At 48.3% G+C, this 25,288-nt stretch overlaps 1 protein-coding gene across 8 annotated transcripts in view; it reads right to left on the reverse strand.

Moving 5' to 3' along the window:
* Positions 1 to 25,269, reverse strand: part of Msi2 (musashi RNA binding protein 2) — a 363,233-nt gene extending 337,964 nt beyond the window's left edge. For all 8 annotated transcript variants that reach the window (XM_010620230.3, XM_010620228.3, XM_033762960.1 and 5 more), the window contains exons 1-4: positions 25,159 to 25,269; positions 24,733 to 24,814; positions 23,963 to 24,047; positions 19,877 to 19,918 (exon numbers count right to left, since the gene is read on the reverse strand). In XM_010620230.3, the coding sequence (XP_010618532.1) occupies positions 19,877 to 19,918; positions 23,963 to 24,047; positions 24,733 to 24,814; positions 25,159 to 25,249 (300 nt within the window). In that variant the 5' untranslated portion in view covers positions 25,250 to 25,269. The remainder of the gene's footprint in view (positions 1 to 19,876; positions 19,919 to 23,962; positions 24,048 to 24,732; positions 24,815 to 25,158) is intronic.
* Positions 25,270 to 25,288: the final 19 nt, after the last annotated feature.

Here is a 25,288-nt window from a genome sequence, read left to right on the forward strand (position 1 = left end):
GAGACAAGGTCTCCATAATTCACTAAGTTGCCCAGTCTGGGTTTGAACATGCACTCCTCCTACCGCAGCCTCCAAAGACCTGGCTGGGATAACAGGCATTCTCCACCCTGCCCAGAATCCAAGGCCTTTTAAAGCCCTCTGGATGCCTCTGCCTACAAACTTCCTCTTGCTACAAGACCACAACACACAGCTCACTTCATTTGACATACACGTTATCACCCCAGGTAATGATGTGAAACCTTTGTCAGGCGTGGTGGCACATGCCTGTAATTCAAGCACTCGTGAGGTTGAGGCAGGAGAATCGTGGCAAATTCCAGACCAGCCTGGGCTACATAGTGAGTTCAAGGCCAGCTTGAAGTACACAGCAAGACCCTGTCTCAAAAAACTCAAACCAAAACAAAAAAGGACGTGAAACCCCAAGATCAGAAAGTGAGGGTTCACTCATGCAGTTGGAAACTGCACGTAGGAGTAACAACTCCTGGTACCCCTCAAGGGAAGAGGGCAAGGGAGTCAAAGTAGGGACAGGTTTTCAGTGTCAGGTCCTCAGTTGAGCCCTGCAGCCCAAGTAGATGGAAGACATGTTTTCAGCTGCTTTATTACACTCCAGCTTCTCCTCCTGCAGTGTCCAGGCATCCTTTTGTCTGTGACTTTTTCCCCATGCTTACCCCATAGAAGAGGGCTGTCATTAGCTAGCTGTGGCGTTTGTCAGTCACCCTGGCTGCTTTTACACAGCAGGCCTGGCAGATGCCGCCGCCTTTGATGTTTTCACCTCTCCTGTGCAGGAGCAGCTCGAGTGCCCACAGAGCACTGCTCCCTCATGGGAGGACGGAGACGCGGTACGCTGGGAACAAGGTCTTTGAAAGCTCTCTCCAGAAAGCTGAGTCCCCACCTGGGCTCTGCTCAGAGAAGCACCAGACACAGTGAGTGAGGGTGGGTCATCCTCCTGGAACCAGGGGACAGAGTGAAGGCAGCAATGCCAACCTGCTAGAGCAGATTAAAGGGACACAGTGGCTGCAAAGTTGGACACAGTTAACTGGGTATCCTGCCCAGACCCACAACAGCCTCGGAGGTCCGATGGGAAGCAGTGCTATCAACCTGGTGGGCAAAGGGAAGAGAGGCTCGGAAGGGACCAGAATAGGAGGGCAGGGCTACTGCCGACAGCAGAGGTGTCAAGAGCAGACCCTATCTTCCTTGTGTTGAAAAGCCGGCATGTCGTGCTAAGTGTGGCCCCCTACCCTCTGGATGGGCACCAAGCCGGGCGTATCCAACCTGTGCTTTACGGGCTGCTTGCATGCACTCGCTATCTCTCTTTTTTAATTATGATTAAAAGCTCTGAAAAAGGAAATTTTGTTAGTCATTACATTAAGTATATTTATGTATCTCATAAACACAAGACACTTCCTCTTCACTCACTGCAGCCCAGGCAGGCCAAAAGGATGAACACGGTCAGCCCTCTCAGTCCTGCGGGGTGAGCGCACACACACACAGCGTACTACAAGGAGTCCTCACACACCTGGTGTGATACAGAGACCGACACTTTACCAGGCTCATGCCCTGACTCAATTCATTGGGCACACATGGCCACAGGGCCCCACGGAGCTCCCCACACACCCCGGCCCAAGCAGAACTGACCCCAGGGTGGCCGGACTTCAGAGTGCTCTCCCAAAACCCATCTGATCTGACCATCTCCCCCCACTGGCGGCCCCCCATGGAACACATCGTCAAGACACTACAGGTGCCCGGCCAAGGAGTCAAGTTTGACCCCACAAGCCAAGTGCGTGTCTCTGGCGCGCCTGGTCTCGTGGAGGCGGGGCTGAGACTCTGTCCACACAGAGAACAAGCCAGATGGTCCTCACACCTTCAGCTGTGCCTACTCCTCAGCTGACTAAATCCGCATCCTGCCGCTCCAGTTCTCAAACACATCTCACATCCACCCCACTGGGCTCCATCTCCACCCTCAAGAACTCAGCCACACCACCATGTTCTCACTCCGATCACTACTACAAATTCCTTTCTGAGCCTCCCTATCTGCTGGGGGCTCCCAAAGCTGTTTTCCATGGAGACTGTCAAGGTGATCTTTTCAAAACTCAAAAGTGACCATTTCCTGCTCTTTCTTAAGTTTTTAAATGACATCCCCAGCCCCGCCTCCTGAATGTTCACTTCCTACCTTCTGCATTCCAGACACCCGGCTTCCCCTAGCATGCAGAATGCGCCCTGAGCCTTCCCTCCCCAATCTTCTCCTGCACGCACCCTTCAAAGTCAGCCCCCATGTTACTTCTCCAGGAATGCAGTGACTTCCCAAGCCACACAGGTCCCCGTTACACCGCCTGGAAAGCTTAGAACATCTTCATAGCACGGACGGTATCACAGATGAATCACACGACACATTCTTTAATGAGTGCACCGACACATGCAAACAAGGGCAGAGATCAGGCCTTCCGGTCCCAGCTTGCACAACCAACTCCCCGGCTCTGGGCCTAGCTCGGGGCAGGAGCTCCTGTTGTTTCCTGCACAATGACCAAATCAATCCTCCTCCACCTCTTCTGAAGGTTACACACTGCTCACTGCTTCCCCAGGTCCCTCGCCTGGAAAGGTCTCTCCTGGCTCAAAAGAAAGCTCACAGGCCTCCTCTGTGAGGCCTGCCCTGTCCCCTCCTTCTGCTGCACTGTCTTCGCCTGATCAAGGCTATGCATTCCCCGGGCTCGCTTACTGGTTATGTGCCTACCTCCCTGTCATGGCAGCCTAGTAGCATTGGGGAGGGGTGTGCAGGTCAGCGCCAGCTTCTGCATCTTTTCAGGGCCAAAGAGCACCGGGCAACTTTACCTTTGTCAAATACAGCCATGCTTTGGTATTCCCAGGGAGAATGATTCTAGGACTGTCAAGGATCCCAGAGTTAAAGAATGCTCACGTCCCTTACACAAAATGGCAGAGTTCGCATATAACCTCTGATCACCCTCCTGTATACCTGCTATGGTTTAGATCTAAAATGTGCCCCCCAGGTCTCCTGAGTGTGGAAAGCGCCTGGATCGTGAAGGTTCTACACCTGCCAGTGGATTCACCCACTGGTGAGTTCACAGCTCAGTGTGCTGCGAGGACGTGGAAGGTACCTTCTTGTCCCCAGCTCCATCCTCCCCTGTCTCGGCTCCCTGCTGCCTCAGGATGAGAGGCTGTCTTCTCTCAGCCACTTCCACCGTGCCCTTTCTACCTGGGAGCCAGCTGACTTTCAGGGGACTGAACCCACTAAACAAGCCAAATAAACCTCTCCTTTTTTACACTGTGAGTGTGAAATATTCTGTCCCAGTGACGGGAAAGTGGCTAAAATGCATCATTTAAATCATCTGCAGGTTATTTATAATACCTAATACAATGTAGGTACTGTACACAGAGTCATAATATGATATTGTTCAGGGAATGAGGACATAAAACAGACTGTCCCTGTTCAGTACAGGAAATTTTTTTGGTTTTGTACCAAGGATCGAACTCAGGCCCTTGCGCTTTCCAAGCAGATGCCAGAACCACTGAGCTAAAGCCCCAGCCCTGGATTTTTTTTTTTTTTTTTAGCATTACTGGGGTTTGAATGTGGGGCCTTCATACTGAACTACAACTCCAGCCCTTTTGTAATTTGTTTGTTTTGTTATTTGGGGTTTTGCGGGGGAGGTTGGGGGGGGTACCGGGGATGAAACTTGAGGCCTTGTGCTTAAGAGGCAGGCAGCAGCACTGAGCTAAACCCTGGGCCCTATTTGTTTGTTTGTTTGCTTGACATGGTTTCTCACTAAGTTGCTAAATTGCACAGGCTGGGCTCAAACTTGTAATCCTCCTGCCTCAGCCTCCCAGAGTGCCAGGAGTACAAGCGTACCCCACCATGCCTGGCTTCAGACACAATTTTAAATACATTCTACCTGCATTTGGTCCAATCCTCAGACTCAGAATCCACGGATGGACAGCACAGCTGCCTCCTCTGCCTGTCACCCCTTCCTCCCTTCCCCGAAGCTGCTTTCCTACACACTCCCTCCTTCCACAGTCACCGGAGAGTGACAGTCACAGCGTGACAACAGCAAGTGCTCGGGACTTTCCCACCTGTCCTGTAACCGGAAGCTGAGCACAGCTGAGAGAAGCCGCTGTCCACCCTGGCTGCCCACTACCCCACGACAGCAGTGGCACAGCCCTGCCCCAGGTTCAGACAGCTGCCAGGGCACACACAAAGCATTAAGAAACAGGAGTCAGTACCGCCTTAAAACCAGCTCACCAAAGGGGAGGCAGGCTTGGTGGGAGAGAAAGCAACAGAAAGGCAGAACTGTCTGCCAAGACCACTGAAAAACACTCTGCGGCAGCAAAAGCCTTTGATCAGCTCGGCCTCCGTCAAGCAAGGCTTCTGAATGTCACACAGTACCAGATGTGGGTCACCACGACACCAGGACACAGGCTCCTCTCCTCTCCCCTCGGTGAACTGGCCAAGATATCACACAAAGGGCACGCCCGGGCCCCAACCCTGGAAGCCAGGTGGTGCCAGGGCAGCAGTCTCGGTCAGCAGTCCCAGGTCACTGCCCTGAGCCCCTCCTCACCGAAGTTCCAGAGCACACATTTCAGGCAGGCCTCACCACCCTGCCCTGAATCTCCCTCCACAGGAAGCTCTGTCCACCATACCAGAAAGGCAGTATGCGGAGCTCACCTGTTTTCTTTTTTGTTTTGTTTTGTTTTTGTTGGTACCAGAGATTGAACTCGGGCCCTTGTGCTTGCAAGGCAGGCAGCAGAACCACTGAGCTAAATACCCAGCCCTCACCTATTTTCTTGATGCAGCCCAGTTGGTCACATGATCGTGTTGCAGCCCTATGGAAGGCCTGTCCCATGGATACCTTATAACTGTCCTGTAGGGTGGATACCAGGACTCTACCACCCCCCTTTACAGGCTGAGCAGTTATAAACTAGCACAGCTAACTGAACTCCCCAAGGTTACACAGCTAAGAAATTCTTAGCCCAGAAGGAAACCTTAAACCCGCCTGCCTCCTCAGCCCATTCTCTTAATCCTCAAGCATGCTGTTTCCCTCCACCTGGCTCTCATCTTTTCTCAGTCTACACTTGGGAAAACTGAGGCATCAAACTGCAATCTACCCACGGTCATGTTCAGCAAGTCTCCCCTGCCAAGCTTAAAATACCCACCCTCCAGTTAACCACCCACCTGCTCACCACAAACCACTCTGCCTCTCCCCCCAAAGAACACCCCAAACCTACAGGCCACAGAAGAAAACTCCCTGATGGGACCCCACCTGAAACACCCAGGTGACCACCTCTCTCTGGCCCCTCTCCGCCCACTGTACAGTGGAGCTCACTGGCTCTCTCTGTCCTCGTCCTCTCTGCCACCCTCCCCCAAAAGACCGAGTCAGCACTGCTAAGACCTGGAAGCAAGGTCCTTGAGTCTCAGCACAAAACAAGGCGCCTCTCTATTACCTAGCACTCACAAGAGACTTGCCTTAGAGAAATTCAAGCATCACCCAATTTGGAAACTACGGAAATGAGTCATCCTTCTTTCAGGAAGCCGGTGAGATGACCTCCATGTTACAGAAAAAGAAACCGAGGCAAAAGGCTGCAGCAACCGGCTGGGGAAAGTGGCTCAGAACCCAGACTGGGCCCTGCTCTCTGGCCTCATTCCCCACTCCAGGCCCAAGAGAATCTGCCTCAATTCTTTAGCAGTTTGCCTCTCAACGGTGGGTGCCCCCCGCCAGCCTACATTTATTTCCAAACCCAGAAACTTACCCAAAAAAGCAAGGACAAGCAAAAGGAACCACATTTGTCATGTCAGTTGACGTGCCCTCATCAAGCAACCGAGGTCTAACCCAGCTCCTAATTAATATTAACCCTCCAAATCAGAGTCACGCTCAGAAAATCTTGGATGAAGAGACACAGGGCGGGAGGGGAGTCTCCAATTTTCTTTTTACTTCATCTGGAAAATTAAGAGCACCGCTGATTTGAACAAGAAATCATCAAGGAAAGTAATCACAACTCCACAAGGCCCGAAACTCGGTGGACCTGGCGGTGGAAACCGCCACTTTCATGCGGGGAAAATTAAAATGACTGTGGCAAGAATAGCAATGATGGTCTGGGTTTGTCTCTCCTCCTTCATCCTTAGGAATCATAAAAGCCCCCCAAGAAGTCTGAGAAAGGGACCAGGCAAGAGATCTTCCTGGTTTGTCAAAATAAACGGGTAGAAAGCGAGCCAAGACTTCCCCCAAAGTGTGCTCCCCAAGTTAACAAAGGAGGCGATGAACGCGGAGAACAGGAGGAGGAAGGGGCTCCTGGAGACCCAACACTTATTTGCTGTTTCTGCATTAATTACAATAGACTGCTTCATAGTCTGGCGGCCACTTAATGGAGCAGCAAATATGGCTTTTTCCCTATAATTAGTCAATGTAATCTGCCACTACGTCCCTCCTCCTGGCCACCCCTATTCCCCTTCCCTTTCCACACGCCACACTTTAACACCCATATGTACCCCACTCCCCGCTGCGAGCTCACTTATGATCAAAATCTCGTCCCCTCCATCCCTGGTGGACACCTAGGAAAGTCCATCCAGTGGATGTCCAGAGGACAGGCCCCATGTGGACAAGAGGAAGGCAATGCAGACCTGCACTCTGAAGACAGCCTAAGGCGTCCGAGGGTTAACTGGAGGCCTAAGGGTCAGGATGTCCCACGCTGAGAACCGGGCACTGTGGTCACTTCCTGGAGCTCTGCCAAACATTCCCACTCGCAGGTGGGCTCACAGTCTGCAGATCAAATCCTCCTGTCCCACCTCGCCACGCCAACGCCTGCCCCACCCGCCTCCTACCTGTCCTCACTCTCAGCCAGTGTTCACTTCCCTGAGGTTACTCCTTCCTCCGGCCAAGCCCCAACCTCTCTCACCATCCAGCCTGTGCTTCCAGCTTCCAAGGGAACCAAGCACCCTCAAAGGCTGTGGGCACCATATCAGCAAGGCTCCTGATGGATGAAACGAAACTGTTCCCCTACTCTTGAAAATGTAAGGTCTGTGAAGGGAAGCCAGGGAGACAGCCCCTTCCTGTGTGGATTACAAACATGTAACACTTTGTCTTGGGTCTGTGTTTTGCTATTCAGCCCTCTAACTAAAATTTATCAATCAATTTCAGAGAGCCTCAACACCACCAAGGGCAGGCAAACACTTTTTATCTTTCTTAATTTCAAGATGGCCTTAATATACACTTTTCTTGCTGGGGTAGTTGGTGCATACAAGTTGAAGCCCAGCCTGGGCAACTTAATGACTCTGTCTTTAAAAAAAAAAAAAGTAAAGGCATTGGAGATGTAGCTGAAGTGCAAAGGTCACGGGTTCAATCCCTGGTACAAAAAAATATTACTTTTCCAATTATGGAGTCAAGAGATTAATATTTTCTAAGTGTCAAATGAACCCAAACAACTCTTTTTTTGGTACCGGGGATTGAACTCGTGTCCTTGAGGGTGCAAGGCAGGCCACCGAACCGCTGAGCTAAATCCCCGGCCCCCCAAACAACTCTTATTATCCTCATTTTTTTGATGGGCAGAACTGAAGCTCAGAAAGATCTAGATCCTTCCTAAGTTCACAGAGTCAGTGGAAGCATCAAGTTTCAAACTAGGTTCCTCAGAGTTCAAAGCCTAAGCTTCCAAAAACGCCACAGGCTCTGTCTGAATCCGAAACGTGCTGCCATTCTGCCAGAGTCCTACATATTCACAGGTGTACACACACTGGTGCGCGTATGTATGCATTCTTTTGCACTTCTCAAATATTTTATAAAAAATATGTTTGGAAGTAGACTGCAGTGCTCACAATACGGGCACACAGACAGCAGCTAGCCAGGCTTGCTGCACACCACACCCCTGCTAACAACGCCACGCCTCACATCTGCGCTGCACAGTGCTTCTCCGTGCTGGGCAGAGTTTGAAGCGCTGTATGATGTTAACTACACGTCAAAACAAGCCTGGGAAGGAGGCAGCTACTCGTTCTGTCCGTTTTGCAGGTGACCGACAAAGGCGCGGAACCCTTAGCCCACCTCCACCAGGTTGGTTAAGTGACAGCCCACGAGTTCAGACTCAGGGAGCCTGCTTCGGGAGTCCACGAGGCTACACCTCCACCTGCTTGACAGAAAGGAATAAAAATAATCAAGTCCAAGATTAACGTGGATCGTGAGGACGGGACGGCATCGGGCTGCTCTGTGGGATTGTGTCGGCCCATATTCTCAGGCCCCAACCGGTACACCGCCAAGTCATTCACAAGCTGCCTTTCGTGAGTCCTCTGTAACACACTGTCCCACTCGATCTCTCCTGTCAATATCTGAGCTCAGAGGCCCAAGGAGTCGTCTCTGGGCAGCTCTTTAAACCTCCCCGCACAGGGGGCGCTGTCTGAGGGTGCTCAAATTCCAACCCACAAAGCACATCCCAGTCATGGGGGGGGGGTTTGTATAGGTGGCCCTGAAAAGGGGGCCGTTTCCCACAAACACAACCAGGCCTTGCCAGGGGGGCCTGGGAGGTCTCATATCCTCCCTCAATGTCTCCTTGCAGCTTTAGGAAGCACTCAGGTGACCGTCTCCACGATACCCTCTGCTCTAACCAGCTCTGAAGCTGGGAAAGCTTCAGCTCTGGGCAAACAGGCTGATGGGGCGATAAAGACAATCACAACACGCTAACGCGGCAGCGTGCCAAACACAAGCTGCCCAGGCAGGACTTGTGCTCTAAAGAACTTTAATTGAATTCTTTCAGCAAGTGCAGCAGAAAAATTCATAGTGAGGCTCCAGTTCCCCCTACCTCCACCACGGCGGTCAGCTCTACAGTTGTGTACCAGTGAACGATCACTTTTAACAAGAACAGGGGCCATGCGTGGATGTTAACCTGAACATCGTGTACTGCAGGGGAAAACAATGATCAGATCCAAGCATTTCTATTTTCAAAGTGATCTGAGGAAGGCATTCTGTCGTAATCAGCTTTACTATCCCTATTAGTACAGGAAAACAAGTTCTGAACCTGGCTCCCTAGTGAAAAATGCAAAATTTGTATAATTAAAATTATACTTGTGAAATTCAAACACACTTTAATTTCCTAAGGGCCCCCTAATCAAGTCAGAAGTTCTTACTAAAACCAATTATCTGCTTTGAAAACAGAAGCGGAAACAAATACGTGGAGAGGTCTTGTGGAGATCCACAATCCAATTTTTTCCTAGGTGCCAGTATCCTAATTTGATCCTTTTTCCCCAGGCGGATGAAACAGTGAACCCACAAGTTGGTTTTTATTGTGAATTACCTTCGTAATACGTGGAGAGGTCTTGTGGAGATCCACAATCCAATTTTTTCCTAGGTGCCAGTATCCTAATTTGATCCTTTTTCCCCAGGCGGATGAAACAGTGAACCCACAAGTTGGTTTTTATTGTGAGCATTACCTTCGTGTGCCTTGAAACACTGGCGTTATGTTTGTTTGCCTCTAGCTACAAAAGTGACAATATCTGAGCCTACCCGAGGGAACCTCTGAAAGATATAAAAACAGGCTGCATCAGCAAATACACACTGCGTTTCCACCCACCCCACCCCAGAAACCAGCTGCTTTTCTCTTAAGGTCTCACAGCAGTTTCTCAAACACCTGCCCATTACCCCATAGACTGTCGATCCCATGACGTGGGGGCAAGGAGATGAAGGCATCAACTTCCTCCTAAAATGAGAGGACCACAGAGTCAGGGACTCTGGGGGGCTTGTCCAGGAAGCCAGCAACACCCAAACTTCTCACCTTCCTTACTAGGCAAGCTACCCTGGAGTCACTGCAAACACTTGCACAAAAAAGGGACATGGAAACACAGAATACTCTCCAAGTACTAAAATATGTAAGAAGAAGTTGGACCACCAATAATGAAAGCATTATCAATCCGGGGCCTTTTTAGGATTAGGGGGAAAAAAAAAGCTATACACCCACAAGTTTTCTTTCTCTTTCCCTCTCCCTGGAATCCGTTTCAGAAATGAGAATATGGACTTTTCACACTCTCACGCTGGTGTTCAGGGCTGGCCCCACACCCACCCACCCACCTGGGCTCCAGCGGGCACCCAGAAAGTGAGCGTTAACAAAATGCCTCCCCCAACCCGGACTCTGCAGCAGGTGGAAGCAGAGGACCCAGAGCGTCACACGTGGCCTCTCGCAGGTGGAGAGTGGGGTCCAAACTTTCTCGCGAAGGCGCAGGAAACGAGGCGCGTGCGTGCTAAAGCGCACGCCCCGCCCACACAAGCGCGCAAGCGGGAGGAGACGCTCTCAGCTGGGAGCCAGTCATGGGAACCGCGGCTTGGCCGGTTCCTCGCCTCCCTCCCGCCAGAGCGGTCACCTCATTAATGTCACTCAGCATCACATTCTGCTACACTGGGCCTTTCTGCGCTCTGTTCCCGCAGGCAGCCCGAAAGCCGGCTTCCATTGTGAACTTCTGTTCTTTGGGGAACTATCAAAAGCTTTGATTGGAGAAAAGAAAAAAACTCTTACAGGGCCTCTCTTCTCAGTCTTCCCCCTCCTCCAGTGGGTTCTCTTTGGTGCTTTATTCAACCTCACTACACACACAAATCATGCTCTGAAAGTCGTTTACAATATGTCAGTGTTAAAAAAAAAAAAAAAGAAAAAAAAAGATTGCAGTGGCCGTCTATTTGCAATTGCCCAAAGAGAGTAATTCATTTTGGTGAGGATATAGATGAAGCCCCGAGTACATTCCTACTCCGTTTCCTGCCCTTCAAAACAATAAAAATGTAAAAACCCAGACGAAAGAAGGCCTGAGGTGGCCTAGACAGAATCTCTTGACCTCCAAGGAATTCATTCTCCTGGCTCTTCCAAAGCACTCTCGCCAGAATGCACCGTCAAGACCATTTTATTAGATTTTTCTAAAACCTTGAAATTGTCACATAATTGAAACATAAACAGCAATTTAGAGCTCTGGAAGGAATTCTTAAAAAAGAAGACTCTGAGCTTGCCCAGCAATACCCCAACCCTCACCTGCTCCTGGCCCTAACCTAAATTTAAGGCCCTTGCACACAAAACCCTATCCATCTTTTAAATCCTCTCCTGCCATAAAAGTTACACATTCCCCTAATGCCTTCGATTTCAGGACATTTGGGAGAAACTCATCCCAGACAACAGGCTAAAAAAAGAAATCCATTAGCATTAACTTGCCTGTCACAGCCCGTGACAAATAAATGAATGTGATGCTTTCAGATCAGTCACTGGTAGAACTACCCCCAGGCAGATAAAGACCAGGGCCGGGAGAGGGAGGCGGAAGGAGACCTCTCACACTGCAGGGTCTCAGCTCTCCCTAGCTGCTTCGCAGGACTTCAGTCTCACAAGCAGCAGAAAACACAGGCACCCAATAGAGAAAAGGAAATGAATTCCGCATGCCCCTGGAGCACACTGGCGCAAGGGTGCATGCTATCTGGACTCCAGAGACAGGACCTCACAAAACAGGTCAAACCACTGTTGGAACCGTCCATCTTGCTGTGCAGCTCCATCCGTTACCCAGGGAAAAGGGCAACAGAACCAAGCAACCCACGGGCGGCCAAGTAAGGTCTTCCTACAATGTGAGCTGTGCCACCCTTGGGGACGGTGACAGATGTCCGAGAGCTCACACTGCACCTACCATGTGCAGCCACTCAGAGACGCACTCGTTCATCTCCTTAACAATCCTGTGATGGAGGGACTGTTGATGACCCTGTTGAACAGATAAAGATGGGGACACAAAACCACCAGATGATTTCATACAGTATTCCATGGCTCTTTGGAGTATCACTTCCCTATGCCATGCAAGCTTATAGAAAACACAGGCAATGGAAAGTAACCTAAAGCTCCTTCTTTGGCCTGAGCATTTGCTACTAGTCAGGCAAAAGGGAAGAACCTCAATCCTACCCTCTCGTGCTAGATGCACTAGAGGCTTGGCTGCTGGTCAGGAAAACAAGGGAGACCTTGGGACGCAGACAGTCCAAAGGCCAATCCTACCCGAACTAGTTCTGTGGCCTTGGGAAAACTATTTACCTTTCCAGTTCTCAGTTTACCACCTATCAAGTGGCGGTCACATCAACGGTATCAAAGTTCACCATAATGTTTAGAGATTAAGGACACTGAGGCTTAGTGCTGGAACCAGGACATCTTAACTCAGCCAGTTTTGTTTGTTTTTTGAGACAGGGTCTCACTATGTAGTTGAGACTGACCTGGAACTCACTACGTAGCCCAGGTTGGTCTCAAACTCACAGCGATTCTCTTGCCTCAGCCTCCTGAGGATCACAGGCTTGTGCCACCACACCCAGCCTCGGCCACCATTTTGAATCAGGATTTCTCTTTTTTGTTACTTAAAGTCTCAGGATTTAATTTAAAATGTACAGCAGCCAAGCACTGACCCTAAGAATAACTTTCCCATGGCTTGGTGTGGTCTATCCCTGAAAGAGAGAGAGAACAAGGCATACCCTATTGTACCAGGGACCCAATGGGTTACCTGTCCTGTCTGGACCAGCCATCCTAAGCCACTGCTACAAACATGCAACAGGGTCCTCAGTCCCAGGACCACACCTGCCCACCCGCCTCTCACACCACACATGAAAAACACCAAAAGCTCCTGTTCCTCCCATCCAACCGCCACCGTCCGAAGGCAAACCCCAAGCAGATGCTACCTGTGAAGTCACAGGTCAAGTGGCTCCAAGCAACAGGTTGTTAGTGTCGCACAAGGAATCTGTGATTTCCACGTCAGAAGAAATAACATCTCAGCATCTATACATGGTGAAGTCATGGTCACAGCTTAGACAAGGACAAATAATGCAGAGATCTTTGGGATTTGTCTACACTGTGGCTCCTCATTAAGGGAGAAGAGAGAAGAGGAAGACAGAAGGTGGAAACAGGAGAACAAGAGCTCTCTGTAAGCTGCCACACCTCCAGAGATCAGAGGGAGTATCGCTCCTAAGGTCTAGCTCCAGAGAGAACAGTCTGAATTTTAAGGTGAAGCCCCAGGTCCAGGCTGGGAAATTCACCGTGAAACTGTATCAGCTATGGTCCCCTCTATGTCCCCGGGTTCTTGAGAGACCCAAGAGAGCTCAGATGATCCCACGGAGCACCCCCGGGAGACGGCACACATAAGGCTCCCAGCCCCTGACAAACGAGGCCCAGATTCCTGCGCTCTGCCTGGCAGGAAGCCTTTCTACAACTGCCCCCCACTTACTTTCCAAGCCTCCCCACAGCCTTCCCCCAGACCACGCTGCTGCTGCATACGTGCCCTTTGCTTGACCTTGACCGTGGCTAGTTCCTGGCAGGAAGAAAGAACCACATTCCTGCCATTCCTCTTTCCAGCTGCTGGTCAGGACAGAGACCACCTCCCGCAAGAAGCTCAGCTCTTCCTTCCTCTCCATGCTGTTCTGTTTCTTGCATTCTTGCCTTGGGCACACGTGGCCCCCTCCTCCCAACTTGGGGCAAAGATCCTTGAACTCAGCGACTGTGTCTCCTTTGATACTTCTCATTCATTCTAACTGCAAGTCAGTGACTTGCAAAAGTGCAGGTGCAAGACAGTCAACAGGTTGCTTTTTTCCCCCTTAATTAGTAAAATATGCTTGTGCCCAGAGTTTACTGGCCAGTGGAGGTGATAAGACATGAATCTGAGCACCATAAAACCCCTCAAAAAACCCAACATGGATCCCAGTGCTGAGCAGGAGCCTGGTAAATAATTACTCAGCTACAGAAAGTGGCAGCTAATGTACTAGGAGAGACGGTCCCTGCCACCCACCCCTACCAGCACTCTGGCCAGCTCTGGGCTCACACCTCCCAGCGGGTGCTGCATCCACCCGCCTGCTCTGTGCTTATGGCCCCACTACAGTGTCCCCCTTCTGCACGCTTTCCCCAGAGCCCATTCAGTGCGCAGCACCCAGCCGGTGCTCAATAACGTCTGCTGAATTAATGAATGACTGGATGAGGGAATGCTCTGCAAGAGCCCTGACAGATACAGGTGCTCTCTCATGAAGTTTCTGCTAATGTATTATTTTTATTAGAAGAGCGGTGACCACAAAGAAAGACAAAGTGATGTGAAAAGGTAGAGAAAGAAGTACTATAGTCACGTGCCGCGTACGAAGGCTTCCGTCAACAACAGGACCACACCACCTGCTGACACCTTGGCCATCTCAGTCTGTGTAAGCACAGTCACACTACTGGGTCCAAGTGACGCAACCACATAGCCATGCATCTGGCAACAGGTGGCCCTGTCATTAAGCAACATGGGTCTGTGCTTCCAAGAGGGAGCAGGGACAGCTTAAGCTGGGCTTTAAAGGGAAAGACTGTTGCACACACCCGAGGGAAAGAAGATCATGAGGGGATGGGAAGCCCCAAGGGTGAAAAGAGAAGAGGTGAGAGATGAGCTGGAAAGAGTCCCTCATGCAGATCTTGAAAGAATCTTAAATATGAGGCTAAACTGTTTCCGCTAAGTTCAGCAGGAAGCAGCGAAGCCCTGGAAAGGTGAGTCTGGTGGATCAGGCAACGAGTACAGGCTACCTGAGCTCCTGTCAAACATACCACATCCAGCAAGAGAGAGCTGGTGAAGCGCATCTCCCTAGGTGCCTCTCCTTGGAGACGCCTGCTGAAGGATGTTCAGGTTTGAAAATCCACAATCGGACAGGAAGAAGGCACACTGCTGTGCCCCGAGGGGACCCGAGATGATCGGCTGCTCCCACAGTCCTCCTCCCCGCTCTCGGGGGACAGGGGCGGCTCACCTGCCTGCCAAAAAAACAGCTCACGGAGAGGGTGGGAGCTCCGGCATCTCCACAGACTGACCTGAACAATGGAATCCGAGCCTGGGAGGAAAGGCGAAATCCAGCGAGAGGACATCTGTAGGACAAGGTGCCCCTCCTCCTCCAGCCAACACCTGCCACTGTGACAGGAAGGAGCGGCGTCCTCCGATGAGAAAGCAGCTAAGCCCCTAATCCGCCCAGGTCCTCGCTGGCGTGCCACAGGGTTGCAGGCAGGCCACACCACCACGTCCTCACCAGAATCAGGAAACCCACCAGCAGCGGTTGGTTAACCGTGGCTGCCGAGGTGACAGCTGCAGATCAGCCAAGAAGGGCAAGATGCTAGGATGACCCGACCAGCCGCAGCAAGGGAAGGCCACATGCCGGAAACTCACCCTTCGCCCTTGAGAAGCTGCCAAGAAACCGCCCCCTCCAGCGGGAGGGTGCCTCTGCACCCATCTGTACTCATGGTACAGAACCTTCCAGAGCCCTGACACCTCGGCCATCAGAGGATGAGACATGAACAGGAAAACCTGGCTTCTAGCTCGACCCTTCCGTAATTTAACTGTTCTGGTGACCGGAAGCAGCCAACAGAACGTGACTATCCGGCAGATCCCTCCACTGGGAAAAAAAGCAGGCTGGATTGGATATATTCATTCAACTACTCAACGCTGACCATCAGCAGCTCCCTGCTGCCAAGAGGCTTACGTTCATTCCAATGACAATTTTTCTGAGGTTACTTCATCATTATAATCTGTTTATTCTATTAAAATCATTCTATAATGCCAGTAGACATTTGCTGTGTTCTAGTTTTGTTTGTACATGGCTGCCAGTGAAGAATTTTTGCATTCACCTTCAAAATAATTCCACGTGAATACTTTTTCTTTGGGGGGGTGATACTGGGGATTAGACCTAGGGCCTTCATTTTGAGCTATATCCCCAACCCTTTCTTCATTTTTTATTTGAACACAAGGTCTCCCTAAGTCTCCAAGTTGCCCAGGCTGTGCTCAAACTTGCAATCCTCCTGCCTCAGCCTCCCAGAGCACTGGGACTATAGGAATATGCCCTCTCTCCCAGTTTGGCACACTGTTTACAGGGGACAAAATGGAGACTTAGAGGGGCTCTTGCCAATGGTGACCCAGCTAGGACTAAAGGTAACTGGGAAAGGATGAATAAATGCTAGCTCCCCAAACACGAGCTTCTGGCCTCTAAAACTTAAGAAAACACAACTATGCACATGGGTTAAAATGCATTATTAATATGTACACTATCGTCATGTACCCACTCAAAATAAATTTAAAAATTAAAAATAAAACTTAAAGACAATTGGGAGGAGCAGGCACATGTTGTTACACAGCAGAACAATTAGGGCAGATGGTGGGTTACACCCAGCCTCCTTCGCTCTTGCCCAGAGATGTTAAGGAGCCTCCTGCTTCTCCACACGAGAAAGAAGCCACAGGCTCAAGCAGGCAATGGTACTTCAGCCCAGAGGGGACAGAGAACACGGCATAGTCGATCCCCACCACCCTCGTTTCTCCAACTGCTTCAAATTAAGCCATCTTTTGGAGCAGCACGGCCGTTTCAATGTTTCATAAAAGATGGGAGGAGGATGTACCTACATATTTCACAAAATGAAATAATCATTCGGAGCAACAGGAAGAGATAGAACAGACCCATCTTCTTCTCCTGGTCAAGATGGACTTCACTCATTAACAGCCACTCGCCTCCAAATAGCTGTCCCTGATAGGTAAGGGCCCCTTATACTTCTCTAGAGATGTGCACATTTGCACTGCAAAGCAGGACAAGTGAACTGCAGGACTCTAAACTCTTTCCTGGGTCCCTCATTAAAATTGTAGTCAGGACAGATGCTTATTTACATGATACATTAAAGAACATTGTGGCAGGACTAATACCAGACCTGCTCTGTGCTGCCACAGATTTTCTTGCAACTAGAGTTACAATTTCTTTCCACTAGTCTTGTTTTAACACCTCCATGGAATATTTCTCTGGCGAGTGTTGTTAGCAAGCAGGGAGAGCCAGAAAGCAAAGAAATGAATTTTAACTGAGACACAAGCTGACATATCATTTACAAGATCCTCACCCAGCCCAGGAGAGGAGGGAAGTGGTTCACCTCTTCTCCTGCCACCGTGACCCTAACACAGACCTGCAGAAGTTTTATGAACGGGAGATAAACAATCAATGAATAAGGTTTTCCTGCAAGTTCTATACTCTTTCCAGCAGGGCTGGGGTCTCCGACAGTAACTCCAGTCTGAAACCGAGGTGGGCAGGCTCGATTCTGTCAGGAAACAAGAGAAGGCCCTATCTCCTCACCTTGCTCCAATTCCCAACCACCACGCACTTGGACTTAACCCCAGAACCATCTAAAAGGATGCCCCAGGGGTCAGATGGCGAGATAGCACAGGCAGTCAGTGTCACACAATGGGATGACATCACAGCAGGAGGAGACTCACCCTGGCCCAAGAACCCGGAACTTCAGTCTGGAGGCTCTGGTTGGCATCTGCTCTACTCAGCCCGCTGACCTCTGGGAGCAAATCTCTTCCTCCACAGCAGAGAGCAGCGCCCCTCTAGGGCAGACCCTCAAAATGGGGCTGGTTCTCTCGCACCACTTCTCAACACACCAGTGCCTCAGTTTCCTCATCTATACAATGAAAACAGTACCACTACCATACCACTGAGCCCCAGTGAAGGCTAAAGGGGTCAGTACATATGGAGGGCCTACGAGAGTACCTAGCACACACAGTCAGTACCATTGTGTGGAGGGTAGCAGGTATGGCAATCGAACTCAGAGCTACATCTCCAGCCCTTTTTATTATTTTTTGAGACAGGGTCTCACACTGAGTTACCCAGGTTAACCTCAAACTTGCAATCCTCCTGCCTCAGCCTCCCAAAGTGCTGGGGTTACAGGTGTATATTCTCACACCACCTCACAGAATTGTAATTGCATATTACCTAATATAAAAGTAAAAACAGTGGTTGACACTTACATGCTCCATGCCATGCTCCAGGCCTTTTTTAAAGAGCATGTTACTTTTATTTAATCTGCAGAAAGACTCTACAAAAGAAGAGGAAATGAGGTTTTCGGAAAGCTAAATGATTTTTTCCAAATTCACATAGCTAATGAGTGGTGCAGCCAGGGTCTGACATTGTCAAGTTTGCAAACCACCACTACCCTAAAAATCAACAATAAGGATGATGATGACGATGATGGAACATGCCGTGCCCCCAAACCCTCCGTGGGAACTGCTGCTAGCATTTTACAGATGAGAAAATAAGACTTAGAGTTGGGATTTGGATAGAGACAGTGAACAGCAAGGTCCTTTGGAAAACGACCTTTTCCATAAAGAGTAGGGTATTACTATTAAATCCCAAGAATTCCATGCACTTCTCAAACAATCTAAGGTTAACATCTAAAGTTAACATCTAAAAATCTAAAGTCTCCAGCAAAACCCAGGCTGGAGTAGGGGTGCACTTTGCCAAGCTGGACAAATACATAGTGTTTTGTTTTCAAGTGGAATGTATCACGGAGAAACAAGTGATGGAGTATATATTAAAGTAAAATGTTGCCTTACTGGTTTAAAAACAGAAAAAAGCTCTGGGTTGGGAGGCCACAACAAAGGGAGGGGAAAACAGGTCAAACCCATGGTTTAACCAAATCAAGAATTTTTTTTCCAGGTTCCCTCTTGTCTAGGGTAATCTGCTCTAAATTGAGTGGTCCAGTGACTAACCTGGAAATTTGAAAAGTCACACTTAGGAAAGAAACGGCGACTCCTCTAAACCCAGAAAATACTGCTAATTCTGCAAAGCTTTCCTGAAATAGGAAGGCTCACACAGAGATTGGAGCACCACTAAGGCAGTTAAAATAATCCCAAAGTTGGTGCTACTCCAGTAGTAATCTAACCTGTTTGATATATTAATTCCTATCATCTGCTTAAGCATTAGGGGGAAAAAATGCCTAAGACAATGTATCGTTTTATTTATCTAAGGAATTGTGGTTCTATCTAAAAAAAAAAAAAAAAAAAAAAAAAAAAAAAAAAAAAAAAAAAGATCAAGAATCACTCAATCAAATGGCAGGTCCCAGATCTAACATTCTCAAAGTATCATCCACAACAGCCAACTTTTATTTCCTAATGTGCAAAATCATTTTCTCTTTCACATAATCAGAAGGTTCCACTCTCTTCTGCTAGAAGAAAGAAACTGAATTTGCTAAAGCCACAGTCCTTTCCTTTTATGTCCTACAATCAGAGGCTTCAACTTTCCCCTCTGCCCAAAGGGTGTTAAGGCCACAGGATGCAGAAAAGTATTTCTTCCAGTGACATATGCAGAGGGAAAAAAAGCAACCTAAAAAGTGCAAACCGACCGTATAGGCCATACACCTTTCCAACTTGACTGCAGATTCGTGCAGCTGTGACCGCCACATCTTGGCAGGCCCAGTGATGTTAATGACAAGCTTCTAAAACCATGCAGGGCTGCCTTGGCCCCTTCAGGGAGTCCTGCAGGGCCACCGCCACAGGGTTACCAAAGCATCAGGACTTCACCCAGGCACCAGTACTGGGCCACAGAAGCAGCATCGTTGGATTAGTGTGTCCTGGTTTATCCCACCAACCTGAAACCAAAATACCCGCCACCCCCGCTTCCTTTCTTACATTTATAAAGCTTTAAGGGGTCTAGGAAGGTGTTTTTTCCAAGAAAACCTGCTTACTAAAATTCTAACTCCTTTCAGATCCATAGTTGCAAGGCCACAAAAATAAAAAAAAAGCCCTCCAAAGAGCAAAGAGTCACAAGGAAATGCTCAACTCTTCCTAATATGATCTCAGTAACGCTCACAGACTAAATAGAATGCTTGCATAAATATTGCGACAGATGGAGGGACGGAGCCACGTCCTCCCACGAAGGATCAGACTCGTCCTCAGAACCCACCTGGGCCGGCTAACCTGGAGGGGCATGGTCAGTCAGCTTGCCAGCTGCTTGCCTGGACTCTTGGTGCCCCAAGCCAGTATCCTAAAATCACAGTGAACAACAAGTTCCACCAGTTCATTGCCAAAGCTCTGTTCAAAACCTGAAATTTTCACAACCATTTCTAAGCACTAAAATCCTATCTCTTTGGTTAGCCCACTTACCTTGGGTTGCGCTCGACGAGGAAATGCAACTTTGGGGTCAATCTGGGGAAAAAAATTGAAAAGTTAAGAGTCAGTGGAATACTTTGAGAAGAGGAAAAACTATGGGATCAATCACCTAGTTAGTTATTAATCATTCATTTCTCAGGCTTATAACAGCTTTGAGGAACTTCTCAGACAACTTAGAAGTTCCTTCTGTTTGGATTTCATCCCTCTCCAAATGGGTTAACATAGCTTGCCTTTGTGAAATGTCCCATCATGCATTTCAGCATGGGATGCTCTCCTTTAACCCTATCCAGTGTATTCTTATTTGGGCAAAGGCTTCTCTTCCACACGCACTGAACAGAAAGGGTACCTGCAGCTAATGTGTGACACATGTGGTCAGCAGAAAAAATGAGAACAATGTTACCACTGAAAAAAATCATAACCTGAAAATTAAAAGAAAAATATCTTTTAGCACTATGTAACTGGATGGTATTTCTTCTTTCTAGAACAAGCGGGGAAAAGGATTCCAAAAAGTTTGAAAATCAATTATCTAAAAACTCCCCCAAAGACATTCAACATAATGCTCTGTTTGACTTAATTCACCTATGTTAGCAAAATAAAAGTTTTCCGGGATTAATCGAAAGGCCCATTTATGCTGAAATTATACCTCAAAGAAAGCAGGTGTCAAATACTATGGAGCCTGCCTTGACTCTTCAAAAAAAAATATTGTAATGAAAAAAAAAAAAAAGAAAGAAAGTAAAGGATGCCCATCAATTAAACCCTCTTAGATTTTAAAAACTGCAAGGCCATTGCAGGGAAGATGAAAAAAAAAAATGAGCAGAAGTCAAGATCTATTATTGACAATTAGGGTATTCCCCACTCAACTTCAACCCAAATGGAAAAAACTCTTCCACTGCAAATCAGATGCCTCCACAGCACATGATTCTCAATCAGCGACTGGCTTTGCAGCTCAAAATAATTCCCTCAGAAGCATCTGAATCTAACAGGCTGATGTGAGGACAAAAAAGTTCTTGGGCAGATAAAAAGAGTTGGAAAGGAATAAAAACAGACATAGCCACTGTTGGTTTTCACTACCTTTCTAAATGTGTGGGTAAAATTCAACACCAGGAATGGCATGAATATTGCTACAAGTTATTTATTTATAGGCTTTGATCTCATAATAACATTTCTCTCTTTTAAAAAGTGAATCTGAACTTAGTTCTCTCATGGAGGAAAAAAAAATAATAATGCTTTGGGGGAGAGCATGGGGAAAAGCACACCACAGTATTGAGTTCCTCAGTTCCCTTACTTACATCTTCCCAGGACACCAGCCGGGAAGATTATATACAAAGACTTAGTGCTTTTTATTAAGGTAGTTTAAAGAGCTAATAGAAATGTACTTCTGTGTTTTCTACTTTTAAACAGCACCTGAGAAATGAGAGATTACTTTACAAAAACTAAAACAGACAAAAATCTCTGATCTAGGAAGCCACCCTTTCATAAAGACTAACATAGGACCGCATCTACAGGTGGGCGGCACTGACTAAAGTAGTCTAGAAGAGAAATACAACAGGTGTGGATTTTCCATTCTGTTGACCAAATGTAGGGGCAGAGGCATCTGTTCATAAATTATGCTCCCCCAGAGGAGTTTTTTGGGGTTTGGAGGGTTTTTTGTTTGTTTGTTTCAGCTGACCAGCTATAAGTCACTGTTTGTAGAGTAAAAGGTGAGGGGCATATAAGGGGAGGAGCCAGAAACAAGACAGGTGCGAGGAAGAACATGAAACACTAAAAAAAAAAGTACCTGAAAGGACAAAACCAAAAGCCAATTCTGAACTGTATGGTGTGTGGTGACATCAGTGTGTCACACTGAGATCGGAGTTCTCCCACGTACAAAGTATACAGCTGGGGCCTCTAAAGGACAGGAAGGGTCAGGGCGAGATGGCAAATCCCAACCTTTGCACATCCCTGTCGACTAGTTTTTCAAAACAAAAAACAAAACTACCAAAAATTAAAACATTAGTTAAGTACAGCTCTACTTACTGTATCTAGGAAATGACTAGGGTACTATGTTGGATGGGAATAGCTGTTACCTAAACAAAGCTTTTAAGGTAACAGTAAACAAGATCCTCGTTTCCATGTCAATAAACCAACCGCTGTTGCCTCCTGCGCTGAACGTTGAAACAAAGTCAAAAGCTAGGTTATACTAAGTAATAGCTACCAAAAACATGCCCACAATCCATCAGGGAGGGAAATCTGCAGACTAGATAGACCCTTGATAGAGGGATCCAACCCACCAGCCACCACAGAAACTACTCCAAAATGAGAAGGTGGATCAGAAATCCCCAAATTGGCCTGGAAATGATTTTACGCTAACTTGAATAGCTTTTTGTAACATCAAGCCCAGAAACCAAGGAGGAAAAAAAAAAAAATCTTCAAATATCCATTATCACCCTACAAAGGTTTATACCTGAAATTAAATTACCTAAAAGTACAAAAAGACTGGGCCTCAACTTTGACAAATCCAGGGCAATTAATAAAGCAACTAAGTGTACGAGGTCTTTTCTTAGGGGGAGAGGAAAGAGAAAAAGGATGAATTTGCAAAATGAATCCGAGGGCACCAAAGGTTGCCAGGTTTCTTCTTTTATCCTCTTCCAGTCAATGTTAAAGCCAAAAGGACGTGGAAGATAACCTTATCCACTTTATTTTCCAGAAGAGGAAACAGAGGCCCAGAGGCAGAAATCACTTGCCCAAGTTCCTAATGGGCAGCGGTCTGGACTGAAAGCCCACAAGCCCACCCAGGAGAAACGGGGTCCCACCCTGCCCAGCATGACATCCCAGTGTCATCCAGAGGCCTGAGCTTTAGGCTGCTGAATAAAAACTGTGGGGGAACAAGGGAGATCGTGCAGGGAAAGGAGAGGCAGGAAGCCAGCACAGGGGCTAAAGCAAACACTGCAGGCTCCCCAGGCTCCCCTAACATTAAATTTATTATTATAGGCTGACACTTTCTGCTCCCCCCCCACCTCAACCTAGCCACATTTCCCCTCGTGGACCCTGAATTTGAAAAACGCTGAATAAAAACTGTGGGGGAACAAGGGAGATCGTGCAGGGAAAGGAGAGGCAGGAAGCCAGCACAGGGGCTAAAGCAAACACTGCAGGCTCCCCAGGCTCCCCTAACATTAAATTTATTATTATAGGCTGACACTTTCTGCTCCCCCCCCACCTCAACCTAGCCACATTTCCCCTCGTGGACCCTGAATTTGAAAAACTTCTAATGCTATAAAAGTATCCAAATGCAAATAAAAATCTAGAGAGGCAGGAAGCCAGCACAGGGGCTAAAGCAAACACTGCAGGCTCCCCAGGCTCCCCTAACATTAAATTTATTATTATAGGCTGACACTTTCTGCTCCCCCCCCACCTCAACCTAGCCACATTTCCCCTCGTGGACCCTGAATTTGAAAAACTTCTAATGCTATAAAAGTATCCAAATGCAAATAAAAAGATCTAGAGAGGGGAAAAAAAAAAAAACACTTTGAAACCCAAAGCCTTATCAGCCTGCGATTTCAGGCCATCTGGAGTTCCCCCAATGGATGCCCAGCTCGACTCTGTTAGCGGCTCCTTCCCTTCCCAACCGCATTTCAAATCCCAAGTGCCCCAAGAGAAACCTGTTGCCTGGACCTAGGAGGAGCGCCCCCTGTCCCCCTTCCGCCTGGCTCCCCTCAGCCAGGAAGCAAGCAGTGCCTTCCACAAACCGCTTCCCACAGCCACAGTTGGTGCTCGGCTGACAAAGTTACATTGGCTCTCCTGGCGGGTTCTGTGCAACGTCCCTTGGCCCTGAGGACAGGCTCTCCCGGAGTCGAACCCCCTTCCCCCAGCCTCAGCCAGGCAGCCTGCAAAGCTGCAGTGGGCCAGACTCGTAAAAGAAAACCCCAAACCCAGCCCGGCAAACTTGTGATTTGACTCGTTAACTGTTTAAAAGTACCCAGTTCTATCAAAGCAAAAGAAGGTGCTGTCCCTTTAAATGGGGCTGTCAATGACCATACCGGTCCTGTAAAGGGGCTAAGAACATCAACAACAACAACAAAACAATGATAAAAAGCAACCTACCGTCTTGGAATCTAACTCATGGTGGGGCTGACCTAACACTTTATCTACACTTGCTGGGTCTGCGAACGTGACGAAACCGAAGCCTCTGAAAGGAGACAAAGAGGGAGAAAAACAAACAAGAAAATGTGACACCGCTGCAAGCAACAAGGAGCGAGACCTCATGCAGAACGGGGAGCCAAAGTGGCCCCCACGCGCCCCCAGCCCACTCCCTCCCCCAAAGCCCCTCCTGCCCACAGCCCTCCGCCGTGCCAGGAAAAACACCAAGGTTAACAGGGGAAGTGGCCGAGGACGGGGCGGCTGAAGATAACTTGGGAAAAGGCTGGAGCCTCCAGTCTCACCACTTCAGTTTCTGTCCTCCTCTTTCCTTTCTTAATGCTTTGTTTTATTCAAAAAAAAAAAAAAAAAGCCAGGCACTTAGATTCACCCACCTCTCCAACAGAGGACCTGAGAGTTTGGAAAGCTTAAAGAGTATGAAAAAGGCACATATTGAAAAGGAAAAAAAAAAAAAACTACATGGAAAGTGAATGAAGCCAAATGTCATTTTAAACGAGAAAAAGAAGCGACAGGAAAATGACTCCGAGAGATGGTCATCTAAATATCCAGAGTTCAGCCCTAATTAACAATGACCTTTGGGGTTTGGGGGGGGGTCCAGACCAACCATGCGCCTGAGCCCCATTCTAAATCCGCTTAGCTACTTCCGAAGACACCTCCGAAAATAAGACTTAAACTTTGTTCTAAAATAAGACAAAATCCAGAAGGGAAAGGTTTACCTGGAGCGTTTCGTAGTGGGATCTCTCATGACCATACATTCTCTAATTTCTCCAAATTTGCTAAAGTAGTCTCTAAGGCTATCTGTAGAGAGAGAGAGAGAGAAAGAGAGAGAGAGGGAGAGGGAGAGAGATGGGGGGGGAGAAGGTGTGGAGAAAAAAAAAGCAATGCAAATTGTGATCAAGGACAAAAACCAAAAGTAGTTTTCGGTTGTTATTCTGCTTTGTTTTTGCATTTTCTGCACACACGGGGGAAATTCGGCAACAGAGGTCGCGTAGAGGGCTCGGAAAGGATTTGCTATTTAAAAGAATAACCTTGCACAGGAGAAGTGGGGAAGCCGATGGGGGGGGCTCCTACCCCGGGATAACAAAGAGCAATAAAGAAGCCAAGAAGGGGGGGACGCCTGGGTCCCCCCCTCCCTCCCTTACCTGGTGAGGTCTGCCAGCTCAGTCCACCGATAAACATTTTACTAGAGGGAGAAAACATAACAGAAGTGAGCACCGATGTCAGATCGGCCATTTTGACGTGTAACTTACAAAAGCTACAAGGAAAGCGGGG

This window comes from Fukomys damarensis, unplaced genomic scaffold, assembly GCF_012274545.1.
Source record: "Fukomys damarensis isolate Sample0158 unplaced genomic scaffold, DMR_v1.0_HiC HiC_scaffold_13, whole genome shotgun sequence".
NCBI lineage: Eukaryota > Metazoa > Chordata > Mammalia > Rodentia > Bathyergidae > Fukomys > Fukomys damarensis.